At 38.4% G+C, this 21,421-nt stretch overlaps 1 protein-coding gene across 1 annotated transcript in view; it reads right to left on the bottom strand.

The window, feature by feature from the left end:
• MYO3B (myosin IIIB) overlaps positions 1–14,152 on the bottom strand; it is a 477,280-nt gene extending 463,128 nt beyond the window's left edge. The window contains exon 1 of the mRNA XM_525960.6: positions 14,006–14,152. Coding sequence (XP_525960.6) covers positions 14,006–14,007 — 2 coding nt within the window. The 5' untranslated portion in view covers positions 14,008–14,152. The remainder of the gene's footprint in view (positions 1–14,005) is intronic.
• Positions 14,153–21,421: the final 7,269 nt, after the last annotated feature.

Below are 21,421 nucleotides of genomic sequence, written 5' to 3'. Positions count from 1 at the left end.
AAAATGAATGCTTTCTTAGATAAATACAAATAACAAAAATTGAACCCAAAAGAAATAGAAAACTTAAGTAGACATATAATGGAAGAAATTCAGAATAATAAAAAAAAAGAGCTAGCCCTCAAAAAGCCACAGGCTCAGATGGTTTTAACAATAAATTCTTCCAGACCTTCAAAGAACAGATAATTCCAATGCTATTTATGTTTTCCAGGTCATGAAGAAAGAAAAAGATAATTCCAATGCTATTTATGTTTTCCAGGTCATGAAGAAAAAACTTCAAATCACTTAGAGTAAAATTACAAAATATTCCTACAAAAACATGATAAAAGTAGCACAGAAAAATAAAACTGCAATCAACCTCACTTCAGAATACCTGTATAAAAATACTAAATTAAAAATCAGCCAATAGGAGAATCTCGAGTTAGAGGCAGAGCAATATGACCAAACAGAAGCTTCCACTGATAGTCCTCCCTATAGGAACACCAAACTGAAAAACTATCCACACAAAAAAGCACCTTCATAAGAACCTAAAATCAGATGAGTGATCACAATATCTGGTTTTAACTTCATATTACTGAAAGAGACACTGAAGAGGGTAGGACAGACAATCTTGAATTGCTGATGCCACCCTTCCCCCAATCTCCCAGCCACAGCCATGTGGCACAGAGATAATCTGTGCACTTGCGGGAGGGAGAGCACAGTGACTGGGGAACTTTGCATTGGAACTCAGTACTGCCCTGTCACAGTGGAAAGTAACACCAGGCAGAACTCAGCCAGCACCCATGGAGGAAGCATTTAGAACAACCTAGCCGGGGGGAAATTGCACCTCCTAGTGATAGGAACTTGAGTTCTGGCAAGCCTCACCACTGTGAACTAAATTGCTCTGGGGTTCTAAAGAAATCTGAAAGGTAGTCTAGGCCACAAAGACTGCAATTCCTGGGCAAGTCCTGACGCTGTGCTGGGCTCAAAGCCAGTGGACTTGATGGGTATGCAACCTAGTAACACATCAGCCAGAGCCAAGGGAGTATTTGTGCCACCCCTCTTCCAACCCCAGGCAGTGCAGCGCCTGGGGTTGAAAGAGACTCTTTCCTTCTGCTTGAGGAGAGGAGAGGGAAGAGTAAAGAGGACTTTGTCTTGCAGCTTGGATACCAGCTCAGCCACGGTAGGACAGGGTACCAGGAAGAGTCCTGAGGCCCTATCTCCTCTATGACATTTCTAGACACACCCTGGGCCAGAAGGAAACCTGCTGCCTTAAAGGGAAGGACCCAGTCCTGACAGGATTCATCACTTGCTAATAAGAGCACTTGGGCCCTGAATATTCAGCGGTGGTACCCAGGCAGTATTTGCAGCGGGCCTTGGGTAAGATTCAAAGACATGCTGGCCTCAGGTGTGACCTACCTAACTGTGGTAGCAATGGGGAGGGACTCCTGCTTGAGAAAAGGAGAGAAAAGAGTAAAGGACACTTTGTCTTGCAGCTTAGGCAGCAGCTCAGCCACAGTAGGGTAGAGCTCCAAGTGGGCTCTTAGGGTCCTCAGTTCTAGGCCTTGGCTCTTGGATGGCATTTCTGGACCTGTCCTGGGCCAGGGGTTGGGGAAGCCTACTACCCTGAAGGGAGAGTCCCAGGCCTGGCAGCATTCATCATAAGCGGACTGAAGAGCATTTGGGCCTTGAATGAACATTGGCTGTAGTCAGGCAGTTCTTGCTACGGCCTGGGTGGTGGCCACAGGGAGACTCCTCTGCTATGCAAAGGGGAGGGAAGAGTGGGAAGGACTTTGTCTTGTGGCTTGGGTGCCAGCTCAGCCTCAGTATAATAGAGCACCAGGTACATCCCTAAGTTTTCTGACTCAGGCCCTGGCTTCCAGACATCATCACTGAGCCCATGTAGGACCAGGGGGATCTTGCTGCCCTACAGGGGAGGGACACAAGCCTAGCTGGCTTCATCACCTGCTGACTGCAGAGCCCTAGGGCCTTGAGTAAATGTAGGCAGTAGCCAGGCAGTGGTTACTGCAGGCCTTGGACAAGAGCCAGTACTGTGCTGGCTTCAGGTCTGACTCCACATAGTCCCAATGGTGGTGGCCATAGGGGTACTTCTGTCACCCCTCTCCCAGTTCTAGGCAGCTCAGGAAAGAGAGAGAGAGAGACTCTGTTTGTTTGGGAGAAAGTAAGGAAAGAGAACAGGAATCTCTACCTGGCAATCCAGAGAATTCCTCCAGATCTTATCTAAGACCACCATGGTGGTACCTATATGAGTCTGCAAGAACCACAGTGTTACTGGGCTTGGGGTGTCCCCTGATGCAGATATTGCTGCTGTGACCAAAAATTTAGATCACAACACTCATGTCCCTTTGAATACCTGGAAAGCCTTCCTAAAAAGACAAGTACAAACAAGCCCAGACTGTGAAGAACACAATAAATACCTAACTCTTTAATGCCTAGCCACAAAGAAACATCCACAAATGTCAAGACCATCCAGGAAAACATGACCTAACCAAACAAACTAAATAAGGTACCAGGGACCAATCCTGGGGAGACAGAAATATCTGACCTTTCAGGCAGAGAATTCAAAATAGCTGCTTTGAGGAAACTCAACAAAATTGAAGATAACACAGAGAAGGAATTCAGAATCCTATCAGATAAATTTAATAGAGATTGAAATAATTTAAAACAATCAAGCAGACATTCTGGCATGGAAAAATTCAACTGACATGCTAAAGAATGCATCAGAGTCTCAACAGCAGAATTGATCAAGCAGAAGAAAGAATTAGTGAGCTTGAAGACAGGCTATTTGAAAATATAAAGTCAGAGTAGACAAAAGAAAAATGAAAAATAAAAAAAAGAACTCACACTTATAAGATCTAGAAAGTAGCCTCAAAAGGGCAAATCTAAGAGTTAATGGCCTTAAAGAGAAGGTAGAAAGAGAGAAAGGGGTAGAATGTTTATTCAAAGGGATGATAACAGAGAACCTCCTAAACCTAGAGAAAGATATCAATATTCAAGTACAAGAAGATTATAGAACACCAAGCTGATTTAACCCAAAGAAAACCACCTTAAGACATTTAGTAATCAAACTGCAAAAGGTGAAAAATAAAGAAAAGATCCTACAAGCAGCAGGAGAAATGAAACAAATTACATACAAAGAGCTCCAGTCATCTGGCAGCAGACTCCTCAGTGACATGGCATATTTAAATTGCTGAAGGAAAAAAACTTTTATCCTAGAGTAGTATATCCATCCAAAATATCCTTCAAACAGGAGGGAAAAATAAAGACTTTCCCAGACAAACAAAAGCTGAGGGATTTGATCAGCACCAGACCTGACCTCCAATAAATGCTAAAGGGAGTTCTTCAATCTGAAAAAAAGGATGTCAAAAAGCAAGAATAAATTATTTGAAGGTACAAAACTCACTGGCAATAGTAAGCACACAGAAAAACACAGAATATTATAACACTAATTGTGGTGTGTAAACTATACATATCTAGAAAGACTAAAAGATGAACTGATCAAAAGTAATAACTACAGCAACTTTTCAAGACATAGACAGTACAATAAGATATGAACAGCCAAAAAAGCAGGGAGATGAAGTTAAAGTGTAGAGTTCTCATTAATTTCTCTTTGCTTGTTTGCTTATGAAATCACTGTTATCATTAGTTTATTAATAAAATAATGGATTATAAGCTATTATTTGCAAGCCTCATGGTAACTGCAAATCAAAAAACATAACAGATACACAACAAATAAAAAGCAAGTAATCAAAACATACCTAGAGAAAATCACCTTCACTAAAAAGAAACAAAGGAAAGAAAGAAGAGATAACCACAAACACAATCAGAAAATATAACAAATGACAAAATGGCAGAATTAAGTCCTTATCAATAATATTGAATATAAATGAACTAAACTCTCCAATCAAAAGACAGAATGGCTAAATAGATTTTTTTAATGACCTAATGATCTGCTGCCTACAAGAAACCTACTTCACTTATCAAGGCACACACGGACTGAATATAAACTACTTTGGGCTTCTATTTGGATGGAAAAAAAAATTCTATGCAAATGGAAGCCAAAAAAGAGCAGAGGTAGCTATACTTACATTAGACAAAATAGATTTCAAGATAAAAACTATACAAAGAGACAAAGAAGGTCATTATATAATGACAAAGGGGTTAATTCAGGAAGACAATATAACAAATGCAAATATATGCACCTAACACTGAAGCACTCTGATATGTAAATTTTAGAGCTAAAGAGAGGCTCCAATAAATTAATAGCTAGAGACTTCAACACCTCACTTTAAGCATCGAACAGATCATCCAGACAGAAAATCAACAAAGAAACATTGGACTTTATCTGCATTACAGACCAAATGGACCTATTAGATAGTTACAGAACATTTCATACAATGGCTGCAGAATACACATTTTCACCAGCACATATATCACTCCCAAGGATAGATCATATGTTATGCCACCAAATTAGTCTTAAAAAATTCAGAAGAATTGAAATTATATCAAGTATCTTCTCCAACCATGATGGATTAAAACTAGAAATCAGTAACAATAGGAATTTTGGAAACTGTACAAACACATGGAAATTAAACAGTATGTTCCTGAATGACCAGTGGGTCAATGAAGAAATTAAGAAGGAAACTTAAAAGTGTATTGTATCAAATGATAATAGAAACACTACATACCAAAACCTACGCGATACAGTGAAAGCAGTGCTAAGAGGAATGGTTATAGCTATAAGTGCCTACATCCAAAAAAGTAGAAAAACTTCAAATAAACAACTTAATGATGCATGTTAAAGAACTAGAAAAGTGGCTGGGCACAGTGGCTCACACCTGTAATCCCAGCACTTTGGGATGAAGCAGGCAGGTCACTTGAGGTCAAGAGTTTGAGACCAGCCTGGCCAACATGGTGAAACCTCGTCTCTACGAGAATACAGAAATTAGCCAGGTATGCTGGCACACACCTGTAATCCCAGCTACTCAGGAGGCTGAGGCAGGAGAATCGCTTGAACCCAGGAGGCAGAGGTTACAGTGAGTCAAGACTGTGTCACTGCACTACAGGCTGGGAAACAGAGCAAGACTCCATCTGAAAAAAACAAAACAAAAAAAAGAACTAGAAAAGCAAGAGCAAACCAAAACCAAAATTACTAGAAGAAAAGAAATAATAAAGATCAGAGCAGAAAGAAATAAAATTGAAATGAAGAAAACAACACCAAAGTCAAGGAAACAAAGAGTTTGTTTTTTGAAAAGATAAATAAAATTGACAAACCTTTAGCCAGACTTAAAAAAAAAAAAAGACAACTCAAATAAATATAATCAGAGATGAAAAGGAGACATTACAACTGATACCACAGAAATCCAAATGATCATTAGTGGCTACCATGAGTAACTATATATCAATAAATTGGAAAAATCTAGAATAAATGGGTAAGTTCCTAGACATATACAACCTACCAAGATTGAACCATGAAGAAATCCAAAACCTAACTAGACCAGTAACAAGTAATGAGATCAAAGCCATAAAAATGTCTCCCAACAAAGAAAATCCTGGAACCTGATGGCTTCACTGCTGAATTTTACTAAACATTTAAAGAAGAACTAATGCCAATCCTACTCAATCTATTCTGAAAAATAGAGGAGGAGGGAATACTTTCAAACTCATTTTATGAGGCTGGTATTAGCCTGATACCAAAACCTGACAAAGGCACATCAAAAAAAGGAAACTACAGGCTAATATTCCTGATGAACATAGAAGTAAAAGTCTTCAACAAAATACTAGCAAACCAAGTTCAACAATACATTAAAAAGATTATTCATCCTGACCGAGTGGGATTTATCCCAGGAATGCAAGGATGGTTCAACATATGCAAATCAATCAATGTGATACATCATATCAACAGAATGAAGGACAAAAATCATATGATCATTTCAGTTCATGCTGAAAAAGCATTTGATAAAACTCAACATCGCTTCATGATAAAAACCCTAAAAAAAACTGGGTATAGAAGGAACATACCTCAATACAATAAAAGTTGCATATGACAGACCCACATACTGAATGGGGAAACATTGAAAGCCTTTCCACTAATATCTGGAATATGACAAGGATGCCCACTTTCACCACTGTTACTCAACATAGTCCTGGAAGTCCTTGCTAAAGCAATCAGACAAGAGAGAGAAATAAAAGGCATCCAAATTGGAAAGGAAGAAGTCAAATTAGCCTTGTTTGTAGATGGTATGATCTTATATTTGGAAAAACCAAAACACTATTAAAAAACTACTAGAACTGATAAATTCAGTAAAGTTTCAGGATACAAAATCAACATACAAAAATTGGTAGCATTTCTATATTCCAATAGCAAACAACTGGAAAAAGAAATCAAGAAAGTAATCCCATTTGCAATAGCTGCAAATAAAATACCTAGGAATTAACCCAAAAAGATGAAAGATCTCTACAACAAAAACTATAAAACACTGATGAAAGAAATTGAATGGGACACACATGAAAAGGGAAAGATATTCTATGTTCATAGTTTGAAAGAATCAATATTGTTAAAATGTCCATACTACCCAAAGCAATCTACAGATTCAATGCATTCCCTATCAAAATACCAATGTCATTCTTCACATAAATAGAAAAAACATCATAAAATGTATATGGAGCCACAGAAGACCCAGAATAGCCAAAGCTATCCTGAGCAAAACAAACAAAACTAGAAGAATCACTTTACCTAACTTCAAATTATACTACAGAGCTATAGTAACCAAAACAGCATGGCACTGGCATAAAAACAGATATATAGACCAACAGGACAGAATAGAGAACACAGAAACAAATCAATGCATTCACAGTGAACTCTTATTTGACAAAGCTGCCACAAACATACATTGAGGAAAGGACAGGCTCCTCAATAAATGGTGCTGGGAAAATTGGTTATCCATATGCAAATGAATGAAATAAAATCTAAATGGATTAAAGACTTAAGTCTAAGACCTCAAACTATGAAACTACTCAAAGAAAACAATGGAGAAACTCTCCAGGACGTTGGTCTGGGCAATGATTTCTTGAGTGATACCCTACAGGCACAGGCAGCCACAGCAAACATGGACAAATGGGATTACATCAAGTTTAAAAGCTTCTGAACAGCAAAGGAAACAATAAACAAAGTGAGGAGACAACCCACAGAATGAGAGAAAATATTTGCAAACTATCCATCTGACAAGTTATTAATAATGAGAATATATAAGGAGATCAAACAACTCTATAAGAAAAATCTAATAATCTGATTTTAAAATGAACAAATGATCTAAATAGATATTTCTCAAAAATGGCAAATAGGTTTATGAAAAGGTGCTCAAAATCAATAATCAGAGAAATGTAAATCAAAATTACAATCAGATATCACCTCACCCCAGTTAAAATGGCTTTTAACCAAAAAAACTAAGCAATAACAAATGACTGGTGAGAATGTGGAGAAAAGTAGACTCTTGTACACTGTTGGTGGGAATATAAATTAACACAATCACTATGGAGAACAGTATGGAGGTTCTTCAAAAAACTAAAAATAAAAATACCATATGATTCAGCAATCCCACTGCTAGGTACACCCCAAAGGAAAGGTTATCAGTATATTGAAGAACTATCTGCACTCCCATGTTTATTGTGGCACTATTCACAATAGCCAAGATTTGCAAGCAACCTAAGTGTTCATCAACAGATAAATGGAAAAATAAAATCAGGTTTATGTATACAATGGAATATTATTCAGCCATAAAAAGAATGAGATCCTGTCATTTGCAACAACATGGATGGAACTGGAGGTAATTATGTTAGGTGAAATAAGCCAGGCACAAAAAGACAAACTTTGCATGTTCTCACTTACTTGTGAAAGCTAAATATTAAAACAATTGAACTCATGGAGACAGAGCAGAAGGATAGTTACCAGAGGCTGGGAAGGGTAGTGGTGGTGGGGAGTAGGGATGGTTAATGGGTACAAAAAAATAGAATGAATATGATCTAGTATTTGATAGCACAAAGGGATGACTACAATCAACACTAATTTATTGTACATTTAAAAATAACTAAAAGTATAATTAGATTGTTTGTAATACAAAGAAATGATAAATACTTGAGGTGATGGATACCCCATTTACCCTGATGTGATTATTATGCATTATATGCCTGTATCAAAATCTCATGTACCCCAGAAATATATACATCTATTATGTACCCACAAAAACTAAAAATTAAAAATAAACAAACATAAAACCACAGAAAAAAAAATCAGCTATTAGAATTTAGCAAAGATAATGCAACATTAGGGAATATGTTACTATGATTTTCCCATTAATATATCAAAGTATAAAACACCATTAAAAATGGAAATCCAAAATGAATCTGGTAAGTTTTAATATCTGTTTTAATTTTTAGAACATTAGAAAAATTCAAATGGGTTAATTCCTTTCTAGCATTTAAACAGCACAGAAACATATCTCTCAAACCAAAAGTCAACATCTTAGTTAATAATGGATTTCTATAACCATTGCTAATAAAAATCAAGAAAAAAGACAAGTATCTCTCACAAACACTATATAATTTTGCATTGTTTTTGAAGTATTAGCCACTGCGATTAGACAAAAAAAAATAGAAATAAACCCTAGGAAGATGGTGAATATAAAATAAATAGTGGAATGATTTATTCCTGGAAAATCAAAGTTTAACAATGAAAAAAATTAAGTTGATTCATTGAGGAGCTGAGTATAAAATTAGTATATAGAAATCAAGCAATTTCAAAATATATTTTTCTATATGTTAAAAGTAATCAGCCAGAAAGAAAATAGCATTTTAGTAGGAATTAAAGAGAGTAAAATGCCCAAAGCTAAACCTAATGAGAACAGAGCAGAATGTATAAAAGTAAAATCTTAAAATCAATGGATTAAATGAAAAGAGACCAAAAAAATGCAAAACCATATACCTTATGCTTGGATAGAAAACCTTACTGTGAAGATGTCAATTCTTCCTAAATTTAGTCTGAAAGTAAATAATTTTTTTTTTTTTTTTTTTTTTGAGACAGAGTCCCACTCTGTGGCCCAGGCTGGAGTGCAATGGCGTGATCTCAGCTCACTGCAACCTCTGCCTCCCAGGTTCAAGCAATTTTCTTGCCTGAGCCTCCCAAGTAACTGGGATTACAGGTGCATGCCACCACGCCCAGCTAATTTTTTTGTATTTTAGTAGAGACGGGGTTGCACCGTGTTGCCCAGGCTGGTCTTGAACTCCTGAGCTCAGGCAATCCACCCGCCTTGGCCTCCCAAAGTCCTAGATTACAGGCATGAGCCATAGCGCCCAGCCGCTTTGTTTTTTTTTAAGAATTTGACAAAATGATATTAAACTTCATTAGAAAATTAAACACATGAGGGCTGGTCACAGTGGCTCACACCTGTAATCCCAGCACTTTGGGAGGCCAAAGCAGACAGATCACTTGAGGTCAGGAGTTTGACCAGCCAGGCCAACATGGTGAAACCTCGTCTCTACTAAAAACAGAAAACTTAGCCGGGCGTGGTGCAGGTGCCTGTAATCCCAGCTACTCAGGAGGCTGAGGCAGGAGAATAACTTAAACCTGGGAGGCGTAGGTTGCAGACAGCTGAGATCACGCCACTGCACTCCACCTTGGGCAATGGAGTGAAACTCAGTCTCAAAAAAAAAAAAAAGAAAGAAACAGAAAAAGAAAAACACATAACATGAAAATTTTTAAAAAGAATAATTAGTGAACATAATTTGACCAGACACTAAAACATGTTATACTGCTAGAGTAATTAAAACATTATGCCACAGGGGTAGAAATAAGTAGTCAGATCATTAGACTAGAAACCAAAAGTAGACTCAAATACACAAAGAAATAGGGTTTATGATAAAAATCACATTTCAAATCAATAGGCAAAAGATGGACTAAATAATACTGTTCAATAAATTATGCTGGCTTAACTTGCTGGCTGTTCAGAAAAAAAGTTAAGCCAGATTGCTACCTCATTCCTTTCTCCAAAATAGAGTATGGTGGCTCAAAATTTTTTAAAAAAATATAGCTAAATACATTATAGTCTTGGTGTAGGCAAGAAATATTTTCAAGTAGAATAGAAAACTCACAAGCCCTAAGAAAAAAATTGATAAACATAATTGCATACAAGTAAAAAAGTCTCTACAACCAAAAGAATTGTTGTAAGTACTTTTTTCCAAAAAATAAATAGAAAAGAAGGTTTGCATCAGGAGCTAATTTTCTATCAAGAGTATATACAATAAAAAAGAAAAAGACTCAAAAAATTCAAATGTATAAAAGATGCTAAATCTCACTAGTAAATTTTAAACGGCAAATCAAAATAATGAGATACCATTTGTCTCCTATCACACTGTCAAGATTTTTAGAAGTTTGATAATAGTGTTAAGAGAAATAAGCACTCTGAGACAACATGAGCGAAAGCGTAAACAATCTTTGTGAGGAATTATTAGTCAAAATCTACCAAATGCCCATACCCTTTGTCTCTGTAATTCTACTGGTAGGCATTTACTTTACATATATAATCAAAAAAAGCACACTTAGATTTATATTAACAGAACATAAAAGAAAAACCATCATCTCGATCGATGCAGAAAAAGCATTCGCAAAAAATTCAACATTTATTCAAAATTTAAAAACAACAACAAAAATCTCTCAACAGACTAGAAAGTGAAAGGAACTTCTTCATCTGATACAGGAATCTAGGAAAAACCTGAAGTTAACACCACACTTAATGGTGAAAAACCGAATGCTTTCACCTTACGATCAGAAGCCAAGGATGTCTGCTCTCATCATTTATATTGAATACTGTGGTGAAGCCAGAATAATAAGTCAAGAAAAAGAAAATTTAAAAATCCAGATTAGAGAGGAAGAAGTAAAATGGGCTTAATTTGAAGATTACATGATTATCTATTTAAAAAACTGATGGAATTTATAAAAACATTACTAGAACTAATTAGTGAGTTTATCAGAATTACAGGATACAAACAAGGTCAATATTTTAAATTCAATTATATTTCTACATACTGGAAAGGAAAACTTTTCAACAGTGCTAAAACAATTGTAGAGCAATATGCAAAAAGAAAAAAAGAATCTTTATCCTTACACCACATATAAAAATTAACTTTAATCATTAAACAGATGTAAGAGCTAAAACTCTATTAAACTTGAAGTAGATAGACATACAAGATTGTTCACTATAGTATTATTTTCAGTAGAAAACCAGATACAACCTAGAGGCCCATCATCATGGAGAGATTATCTAATAAATCATAATAGTTACATAAAATTAAATACAATGTAGCCACAGGTAACCACCAAAAAGAAAAAAGGTAAATTTTGTGCCAATTAATATGGAAAGTGCCAAATATACAATTAAGATTTGTTTTAAAAGTGTTGAATAGTGTATAGAGAGGACAATTTTTGTGTAAATACAAAGAATATTTGCATTTCTAGTCATTTTATGTGTATATTTGTGTGTATGTATCTATGTATGTGTATATCCTTATATACATTTTTCCAGAAGGCTACACAGGAAACTCTTAAACTTTAGGGAGAGGTAGTAAAAATCAGAGAGTTTGGAAAAGAGAAATTTATATGCTTTTTAAAATTATTACACATTTTTAGTCATGTTTTTTGCTAGTGCCTATGTTATTCTACTTTTTAAAATAAATATTTTTTAAAAAAAATATAAGAGATCTCTACAGAGGAGACTATTATGACCCAAATGTGTGCTGAAGTCAGAGGAGAGCAGAAACCATATGAAACGGAGGCTCATCCTGAGAAGAAAAAGAAAACAGAGAAATAAGAAACTGAAAGGACCATGCTTGAGAGAGTTAGACAAAGAGGATTAGTGAGTGGGTTCACTGTGAATTCTACATCTTGGCCCTCTGAGGCCTGCTAAGTTTTGCTGTCTGTCCTTGTAACCCACGAAATTTCCTACTGCATTCTTCCAAGCAGCCCCTCTTTTCATGAGCTGATTTGAGTTTCTCGTGAGCTAGTTTTTGTTCCTTAACAACCCCAAATTGGTCTAGTCTGATCCCTTGTTGAATACCCTGAATTAGTCCCTAACGGAGGTACAGCCTTACCTTGTTGAAAGTAAAGCACTCTGCAGCATGCACCCTGTGAATGTCTGCAGTTAGTCAAGCCTAGCGAGCATGATTTAAATAGAAACTTGCCCAGCAACATTTTATACTCATTAGAAAATTCATGATGAAGATTTCCATTGCTCAGTATGCTATTCAGAATATTTTTTCTAGATGTTATAGTATGGTATACATGAATCACAAATCATAGAATGCTTTCAAATCTAGAGAATAGATTTTAGAAAGAAGAAATCGGAAACCTGAACTGTGAAATGTCAGAGGAAATCTGTACAAATATTAAATATAACACCCAGAGATACACAGAATAAGGAAACACATACCACACAAGCGTGAGCAAATTAGAGAATAATTCCAAACCAATACATAAGCAAGTGCATAGTAGTTGTGTTAGTCCATTTTCTGCTGCTATAACAGAATACCACAGACTGCATCATTTATAAACAATAGAAGTTTATTTGGCTCATGGTTCTGGAGGCTGGGAAGTCCAAGATCAAGGGGCCACATCTGGTGAGGGCCTTCTTGCTGCATCATAACATGGTGGAAGGTCTCACATAGTGAGACAGGGCAAGAGAGTGAGAGCTCAAGAGAGAGAAAAGGAGACTGAACCTATCCTTTTACTAGGAGCCGTCTCCCACAATAACAGCATTAATCCATTCATAAGGGCAGAGCCCTCATGACCTAGTCACCTCTTAAAGGTCCCATTTCTTCTCACAATGGCAATTAAATTTCAACATGATCTTTGGAGGGGACATTCAAACCATAACCATGGTAAAGACGTAAGAGTAGGAACTGGCTTCTTCACAAACCACCTATCTGGATACTGCTAGATAGGGCCTGTTCAAGTATAGCTCAAATGTCTTCTCTTCTAGGAGGCCTTTCCTAATTTTCCCACTAGAACTGACCTTTATGGTTCCACTGATTATGTACTCTTTTCCTTTCTTTAAATTTTATTTTATTTTAAGTTCCAGGTTACATGTGCAGGACGTGCAGGTTTGTTACACAGATAAACATGTGCTATGGTGGGTTGGCTGCACCTATTAAGCCCCCCATGCATTAGCCATTTATCCTGATGCTCCAGGGGAGAGATTCAGGACTGGCATTTGACAGAGCTTGGTAGAGGAATCCAATGATCTCTAGGTTGATCTCTAAGTTCCTTCTCTAATGTTCTATGGATTTTAAACCTTGAATATACAAAATTATTGAGAGGAAGAAAAGAATCATGGCATAATGGAATTTATCTACTATTGTTTACATTGTCATGTTACCAAATTAACAAATCTGTCATGATATTGCAGTCACTAAGGAACAATACATACCCACAGTTCTTACAAATGATTAACTAAATGATCAGATTTTTCATTTCCCCACCAAAGCATGAGGAAATTTATCTTAGCTTTAGCTGCCTGAAACCTCTCTTGAGTGAAAAACATTAAAAACATCTGCAAATTACTGATGACTAATGCCCTTCAATTTGGCCTCAAGCTGAGAAATTCTGTGCAGAAATAAAGTGGTTTATAATCCCACAGGTCCATTCTATTATAAACTGCAGGTGGCAAATCAAGTGACTATGAACTATGCCGTGTGTGTGTGGTGTGTGTCTGTGTAAAAAGCAATACTCAAGAGGCTGTTTATCCTACTCCTTCAAGAGAAATTTAACCACCCAGACAAAAGGCAGATGCTAACTGAGAGGACCCAGGAATCTGGGTGATGTCAGACAGAGGCCCAAAGCCAGAGTGGCTGTCATCCCCCTCCACTGCCCACCAGCCAGGGCAGCTGCATCTGCCCTTTGCAGAAAAGCAATCTAAAGCAAGCACAGAAGAAAGCTGGAAGGAAAATAACTGCAACTCACATCGATGACCTATTTTCTGAGTCCGGCTTATGAGAGATTGGATTCTCATTCCTCCAAAAACCAGCAGAACACTTCAGGCCCAGAAAATGGTGTCTTTGTTGACTAGAATGTATGACACATCATTACCAAAGGACTTTCTTTCGATCTAGGTTCCAAGAGGTGTTAGCCTCAGATGACTATTGTGGGAGGAGCTGATAAATCCACCAAATCCTTGGTGACTTTGCTTCACTATTAGGCAAGATTAAGATGATGCTAATTGGTAGTGAGCCTGATCTATTTAGTGTCTCCTACCAGGACACAGAGCAGAATCAAAACCATTCTCACAGATCCCGTTTGCATGTCATTTAACAGTTCCAATGTGATATTCCCCCAACCTTTTAAAATTCCTTCATTCCAAATGCTGCACAATCAAAACTAATCATCTTTTTGTGAGCAAAGGGCATAGTCAAAGCATGTAGTCAGGGTCACTTTTCTGAACTGCAGATAAACCCAGGGGAAACACCATGAGTTTCTGATCTGAATTACCAAGAAATGAAACAGTGACTATTCAACAGTGACTATTCATTCAGTAGCATGCCCTGGGCTATATACAGAACAGTAGGTTAAGAGGAGGCAGGGTGTGGGGGGGTGGTGATGGGCATGGTGGATCACGCCTGTAATCCCAGTACTTTGGGAGGCCAAGGCTCGTGGATCACCTGAGGTCAGGAGTTCGAGACCAGCCTGGCCAACATGGGGAAACCCCATCTCTACTAAAAATACAAAAATTAGCAGGGTATGGTGGTGTGCGCCTGTAATCCCAGCTACCGGGGATGCTGAGGCACGAGAATTGTTTGAACCTGGGAAACGGAGGTTGCAGTGAGTAGAGATTCTGCCACTGCACTCCAGGCTGGGCAACAAAGTAAGACTCCATCTCAAAAAAAAAAAAAAAGAGGAGAGAGGGGAAGTGAGAAACAGGAGGGTAGGGTCCCCAGAAAGCTTCTTTTCTGGCCAGCTAACATGACACATAGGCCCATGTGAAATAGTTGAAGACTGTGCAATAACACTGGATAAGCTATATCCATCAATTCTGAGGAGAAGTCAGTTCAACCCAGGACCAAGACTTGAGTGGGAATGCTTCCTGAAGCAGATAAATCTAGGTACAGTTTTGAATGAAGAAGTGAAAAGGATTAGTGTAGATGAGGCAGGAGAGAAACCCAGAGCCAAGAAACAGCACACAGAGAATGCAAATATGAAGAAGGTGATTTAAAGGACAGCGATCTTACTCCCACTAGTCAATAATGGCCTTTGTGTTTCCATTTACTGTCATAAGAATCTTAAGAATGGGGATAATGTGTTCTATCTTCCTATATTTCCTACAGTATTTGCACATAATAATTGCTCATATTATAGCTAGTAGAATCATGGATTCCTACAGTTGGACTGAACTTATCATCCCATCTGCTTGCAGAATAAATAAATTAATAAATAAATGAACAGGTTATTAAAATTAACAGGTTGTTAAAAAGATCGGCCTGGTTCCAGTAGAAGAATTATAAAAATAATCAAGAGATGAAGTTGAATTTGTATACAAGAGTCAGTTGAAGGCAGAGCTTTCAGGCAGCCTGGGGGCTGGAATTTTTCCTCAAAGGTGACAGGGTGCCACACCAGGCTTTTAAACAGTAGAGTAACATAGGAAATTTTCTTTGAGAAAGAGTGTCTTGGCAGATTTTTGCAGGAAAAGGCAAATCAGAAGGCCAGCAGGATTCCATTGCAACAAGGAGTTAAAGGCTATACAGTCTGGAAGGCGACTGACAGCCTGCCCAGGCCCAAGGGAAAAAAAATACCAGATGCCCCAGCAGAGGAGGACTGGCTAGACTGTCTTTACCAGGGATTTGCCCCAGGCCCTTTCAGCCACTGGGCCCCAGTAATTTATCCTAATTTCCTTCCCCACAGCCCCGCCTCTCCACCTCAACCCTGACAGTACTTATTAGCTCAAAATGGACCATCTGAAGGAAGGGACAACCTCTTGCGAACGAACCGAGGGCCTGGTCTGCTCCAGATAAGTGTTTCCTCTAAGAAAGAAATTATAATGCATTCCTAGTGTGAGTGCAGCAGCAATAGCCTGACAGCCATTTGCATAATTTCTCTTCTGTAACAGACTTCAAAAATAACAATAGGCAAACTAGATAGAATCTATTAATTTTAAATTTGCTTGAGCTGCTATCTTTAATGAAGCTAAAGTACCATGAAGATTTTTAATCTATTAATTATGTGGTATATTATTTGTTCTCTCCAACGAGACATTTTGGGGAATGGACATTTAATTTGTGTTACTATAGAATCACCATCTTATTCTGGGATGTCCACTTGGTTTGAATGTACTGATAAGGTTGGAAGGTAGCGTGTCTAGAAAGTTCATCCAAGAGTAGCAGAAAAATGCTAATTAATGTCAAGAATAAAATATACGCACACACATCAAGTCAGGAATGACTCAAGAACGCAGAAGTGACCAGCCTGGGCACCATAGCAAAACTCTGTCTCTACAAAAAATAAATAAATTAGCAGGGCATGTTGGCACATGCCTGTAGTCCCAGCTACTTGGGAGGCTGAGGTGGGAGGATCATTTGGGCCCTGGAGTTCAAGTCTGCAGTGAGCTATGATCACACAACTGCACTCTCGCCTGGGGGACAAAGTGAGACCCCACCTCAAAAATAAAAATTTAAGAACCCGGAAGCAAAAGAATCTCATAGATGACTTTCGCAAGTGCTAAAACCACTACACAGCAACAGGAGGACAGGAACCATGCCTATCAGGTCCACCATTATATCTCCCATGCCTAACATAGGGCCTGGCATGTGGCTATATAATGTTGAAAGAAATGACCTACTGGATGGATGAATGAATGGGATTTCTTTACATAACAAAGGCAATTAAAATACCTAAGAAATATATGCATAAGATTTATTTTTCCAAAGAACTAAAAGAGTAATAATTTCATGATCATGTTCATTCATAAGCATACGTGCCCACATGTGTGCACGGGCAAACACGCACACCCTTCAAGTAAAAACACCTTAAGAAGGAAGTACATTGAAAAGAAAGGACTTTAAGTCTTAAATTATTTATTATAGCAGAAACATTTCAAACTAGCAAAGCATTTAATAACACTGTAAAATGAATTACCACAAGTAAACCTCTTAGTTTTCTTCATCCATTTATGGAGTGCCAGACACTACACTTGATGGCTGACAAATTGCAAAGAAGGAAAAAAAGAAAATATCTAACTTTTGAGTGTCTTCTGGATAATTTTTCCAAAGAACATCCTACTAAGTTATACTCTAAACAGGCCAGACACAATGGCTCATGCCTGTAATCCCAGCACTTTGGGAGGCCCAGGTGAGTGAATCACCTAAGGTCAGGAGTTGGAGACCAGCCTGACCAACATGGTGAAACCCCATCTCTACTAAAAATACAAAAATTAGCTGGGCGTGGTGGCGGGTGCCTGTAAGCCCAGCTACTCAGGAGGCAGAGGCAGGAGAATCACTTGAACCCAGAAGGTGGAGGTTGCAGTGAGCTAAGATGGTGCCACTGCACTCCAACCTGGGTGACAGAGCAGGACTCCGTCTCAAAAAAAAAAAAAAAAAAAAAAAGTTTTACTCTAAACAGATGAATTTTTGGCAGAACCAAATAATCCATTTTCTGCTCCATTTTAATATCCACATTTTCATTTCATGGGTTTTATCCCTCAATTCCAAATGACATTCTAAGTCAAATAAGAACTTAACCAAAGTCATCAGCTAATACTTAAAAAAATAAATAAATCCTAATGGTAAAAGGAGAATCTCTGGGTATTAAGTCTGCCCTGAAAAACAGGGCAAACAATGTGTCCAGTTTCAGATTTTAAAAATTTGTGGATCTGGAGTTCACCTGCTTTATCACACACACACACTGGGCACATACAGAGATCACCTGTGTGTGATCTGCTTTATCTCACACACACACACACACACACACACACACACGGTACACACACAGATCCCTGGGGATTGTTCCTGCACTTCCATACTTCTCTCTCCATAAAGCTCAATCTTCCTTCATCCCGAATACGGTGAAACTACTATGATCTCCCATAATACTTCCCTAATCATATTTTGGAAAATGTCATATGGAAATCTTTTTGGTATTAGTATTTTCAAATCAATCCTTCCAACATACCCTGTAATCAAAGCACAGTGTGATTCATTCTGTCAACATCCAGTGGCTTTGGGAGGCCAAGGTGGGAGGATTGCTTGAGCCCAGGAGTTCAAGACCAGCCTGGGCAATATAGTGAGACCCCATCTCTACAAAAGTAAAAGATTAAAAAAATTATCCAGGCATGATGGTGTGCAACTGTAGTCCCAGCGACTTGGGAGGCTGAAGTGGAAGGATGGCTTGAGTCCAGGAGTTTGAGCATGCAGTGAGCTATGATCTTGCCACTGCACTCCAGCCTGGACAACAGAGTGAGATACTGTTTCTACAAAAAACAAACAAAAACATTCCATGGTGCCTATGGTGTGGCAGGTCCTGGTGACATAAAGTAGCCTCCTTATCCCTATGGGGCTCAGAGCATGAGTGTTACAGAAGGGAAGTGCAAGGTGCTATAGGAGCCCATGACAAAGGAAATCAGGCCTCTGAGGTGATTCTCCAACTTGGTTGCACATTGGAATCACCTGAAGAGATTTACAAATATGGATTCCTGGTCCCACCTCTCCCTGGAAATTCTGGAGTATGGCTCTGAGCACCAGCAGTTTTTAAGCTTCCCAAAGAAGCAAAAAAGTTTGTGAATCATTGCTCTAGGGGGGTGGTTCTCGAACTTTTGTATTCATCAGAATCTTCTGGAGGGCTTGGTAAAACAGACTGCTGGACTCCACATCCAGAATTTCTGACCCTGGTGGTGGAGAAGAGCCACAGAATATGCATCTCTAACAAGTTCCCAGGTGATGCTGGACCACCCTTTGAGAAACACTGCTCCAGAAAGCCAGCTGAGGAAGTGAGCTGAAGGGACAGCGGACGGGGGAATGTTTTCGGCAGAGGGAAGCACTGTGTGAAGGCCCAAAGTGGAGATAGCACCGCGGCAAGCAAATATTCCTGGAACCAAAAGATCTGAGGCATGGCCAGAGGTTAGGGAGCAAGGAGGGTCATGCAGGGTAAGGCCAGTGATAGGTGGACACAAATCCTGGTCCTGCCATCTGTGATTCTGACTGAGAAAAAAATGACTCCACGAAGCAAAAGAGGCTGCTCCTCTTCACAAGAATTGGCCACAGCAGTATTGTCCAATCAGTAGGGTTCTTAACTCTCAGATTATGAAAAATCCAGGCTGGCTTATTATTAAAAAGTAATAACACTCTTTGCAGGGTTAACATTTTATAGCTTTCATGACACTTTTGCAAGTGTTATCTCATCCAATTCTTAAAGAAATCCTGGAATGCAAGAAGGTCTGGTGCTCCTGCCTTCATTTTGCCAGGTCTAGAACCCCATTATCAGCCTTCTGGTCTGGTCATCTTCTACTGTAGCTCATTACCCTCCAGCGTTTACTTCTACCCACAAATGGAAAAGTCCAGTCCTCTAGAAAATTCTTGTCCAAGTGCTGAGAAAAATACAGGAGAAACCAGCTCTCCACATAGGTGGTAACATACACACCTGCCCATAGCATTTACGCATGTGTCACCAGAGACTGTTCCAGAAGGCCCTGGCTATGTTTAGACAACTATTTGACTCTCCAGAAATTCAATCCAAAAGCCAGGCATGGTGGCTCATGCCTGTAATCCCAATACCTTGGGAGGCCAAGAGAGGAGGATTGCTTAATGTCAGGAGTTCAAGACCAGCCTTAGCAACACAGGGAGAACTACCCTGCCAATCTCTACAAATTTAAAAATTAGCTATTGTGGTGGCATATGCTTGTAGTCCGAGATACTCAGGAGGCTAAAGCGGGAGAATCCCTTGAACCCAGAAGGCTGTAGTGGGCTATGATCTCACCACTGCACTCCAGCCTGGATGACAGGGAGACCCTGTCTCAAGAAAAAAAAAAAAAAATTCAGTCAGTGTAAAGTTGATTTGGAAGAGAACTCAGGTGTTTGTTTTCACATTCTTAGACACTAGTCCTGAAATTTGGGTAGCTGCCGTGAGGGGGAAGTAATGTCTGGGTTTGGTTCTACCGTAAGCCAACAGGCTAGGCAAACTATGGATAACTTAGAGACCATACAAGTATAATAAACAATTCAGGAATTTTTTTTCTGTCAAAATTAACACTCTTCAGAAAATATTGGCTACTATTTTAATTTTTACCTTCTTTTTAAATTCAAGAATGTGTTGTGTCTTTTTCTGTGATTATAAAGTAGTACATGTTTGTAGGTGAGATGTTAGAAAATACAGGATACAAATCAAATAAAATCACCCCTAATCCTACCCAAAAACTAATCACTTTCAACATTTTGTTGTCTTTCCTTCAGACTTAAAAAAAAAAAATGCATGTGGGTAGGTGCAAGAGTGTCTATGGGTGGGTGTGCATTTTTTTTTAACCAGTGTTGACTACCTATCATTTGATATTTGGCATTTTTAAAAATATTACATCATTTTTTAGTAGGTTTTAACATCATTTAACTATAATTGTGATTCTTAAAAGGGGATATCTCCACTCTCAGGATATCAGAATCACCAAGGAGGCATTTTAAAAATTATACCTTCCTTCCAAAGCTACAATCCTCCTCCACCCACCCTCACATTAAGATTTCTTGGTGGGCTAGGGCTTGTACAGACATATGAGAACTGCTAGTCTGCAAGAGGTATTACTGACCATTCCTCTTTCCCTTACACGGACACGCCAAATTGGTTAACTGATGTCCCATAAGCATTTTGTTGTTTCCAATTTTTCCTTATTTATGAGCTACTGCAATCAACATCTTAGCATTCATATATACATACGTAATGGTTTTAAGTTAAAGTCCTGGGTATAGACTTGCTAGACAAAAGGATTTAAATATTTTTAAGGCTTATGAATAACTTTCGGGGAAAGATGTAACAGACTAGAGAATGATCAAAATATATAAAAACTATTGACTATATTAAGAATATTTCTTATAATGAACGAACGGTTTTCAATCACTGATTCTCCTAGGTAAAAGACAACCATGACCTTTCTCTTTCTTACTTAGATGTCAAACATCCAGGTTCCAGGCACATGCGGTCCCCAAGGAAACTCTCCCATCAATCTGCATTGCAGCTTCAGAGACGCTATGCTATGCCGGCTCAGGAAACCAATTAATTAGCCTTCTTAATTTTCCTAAGTACCTCTGGCACTCTCTAACTGCCTATCCAGTCCCTTCAAGGGGAAGCCTCCAGCTTCCTTTTCTTTCTGAGACAGGATAGAAAGGCTAAACATGACGATATGCACGTCTGCAC

The sequence above is a fragment of the Pan troglodytes genome, chromosome 13 (genome assembly GCF_028858775.2).
Source record: "Pan troglodytes isolate AG18354 chromosome 13, NHGRI_mPanTro3-v2.0_pri, whole genome shotgun sequence".
Classification (NCBI taxonomy): Eukaryota; Metazoa; Chordata; class Mammalia; order Primates; family Hominidae; genus Pan; species Pan troglodytes.
Note: the sequence above shows the minus strand (reverse complement) of the source record. Positions and strands in the feature narration are given on the sequence as shown.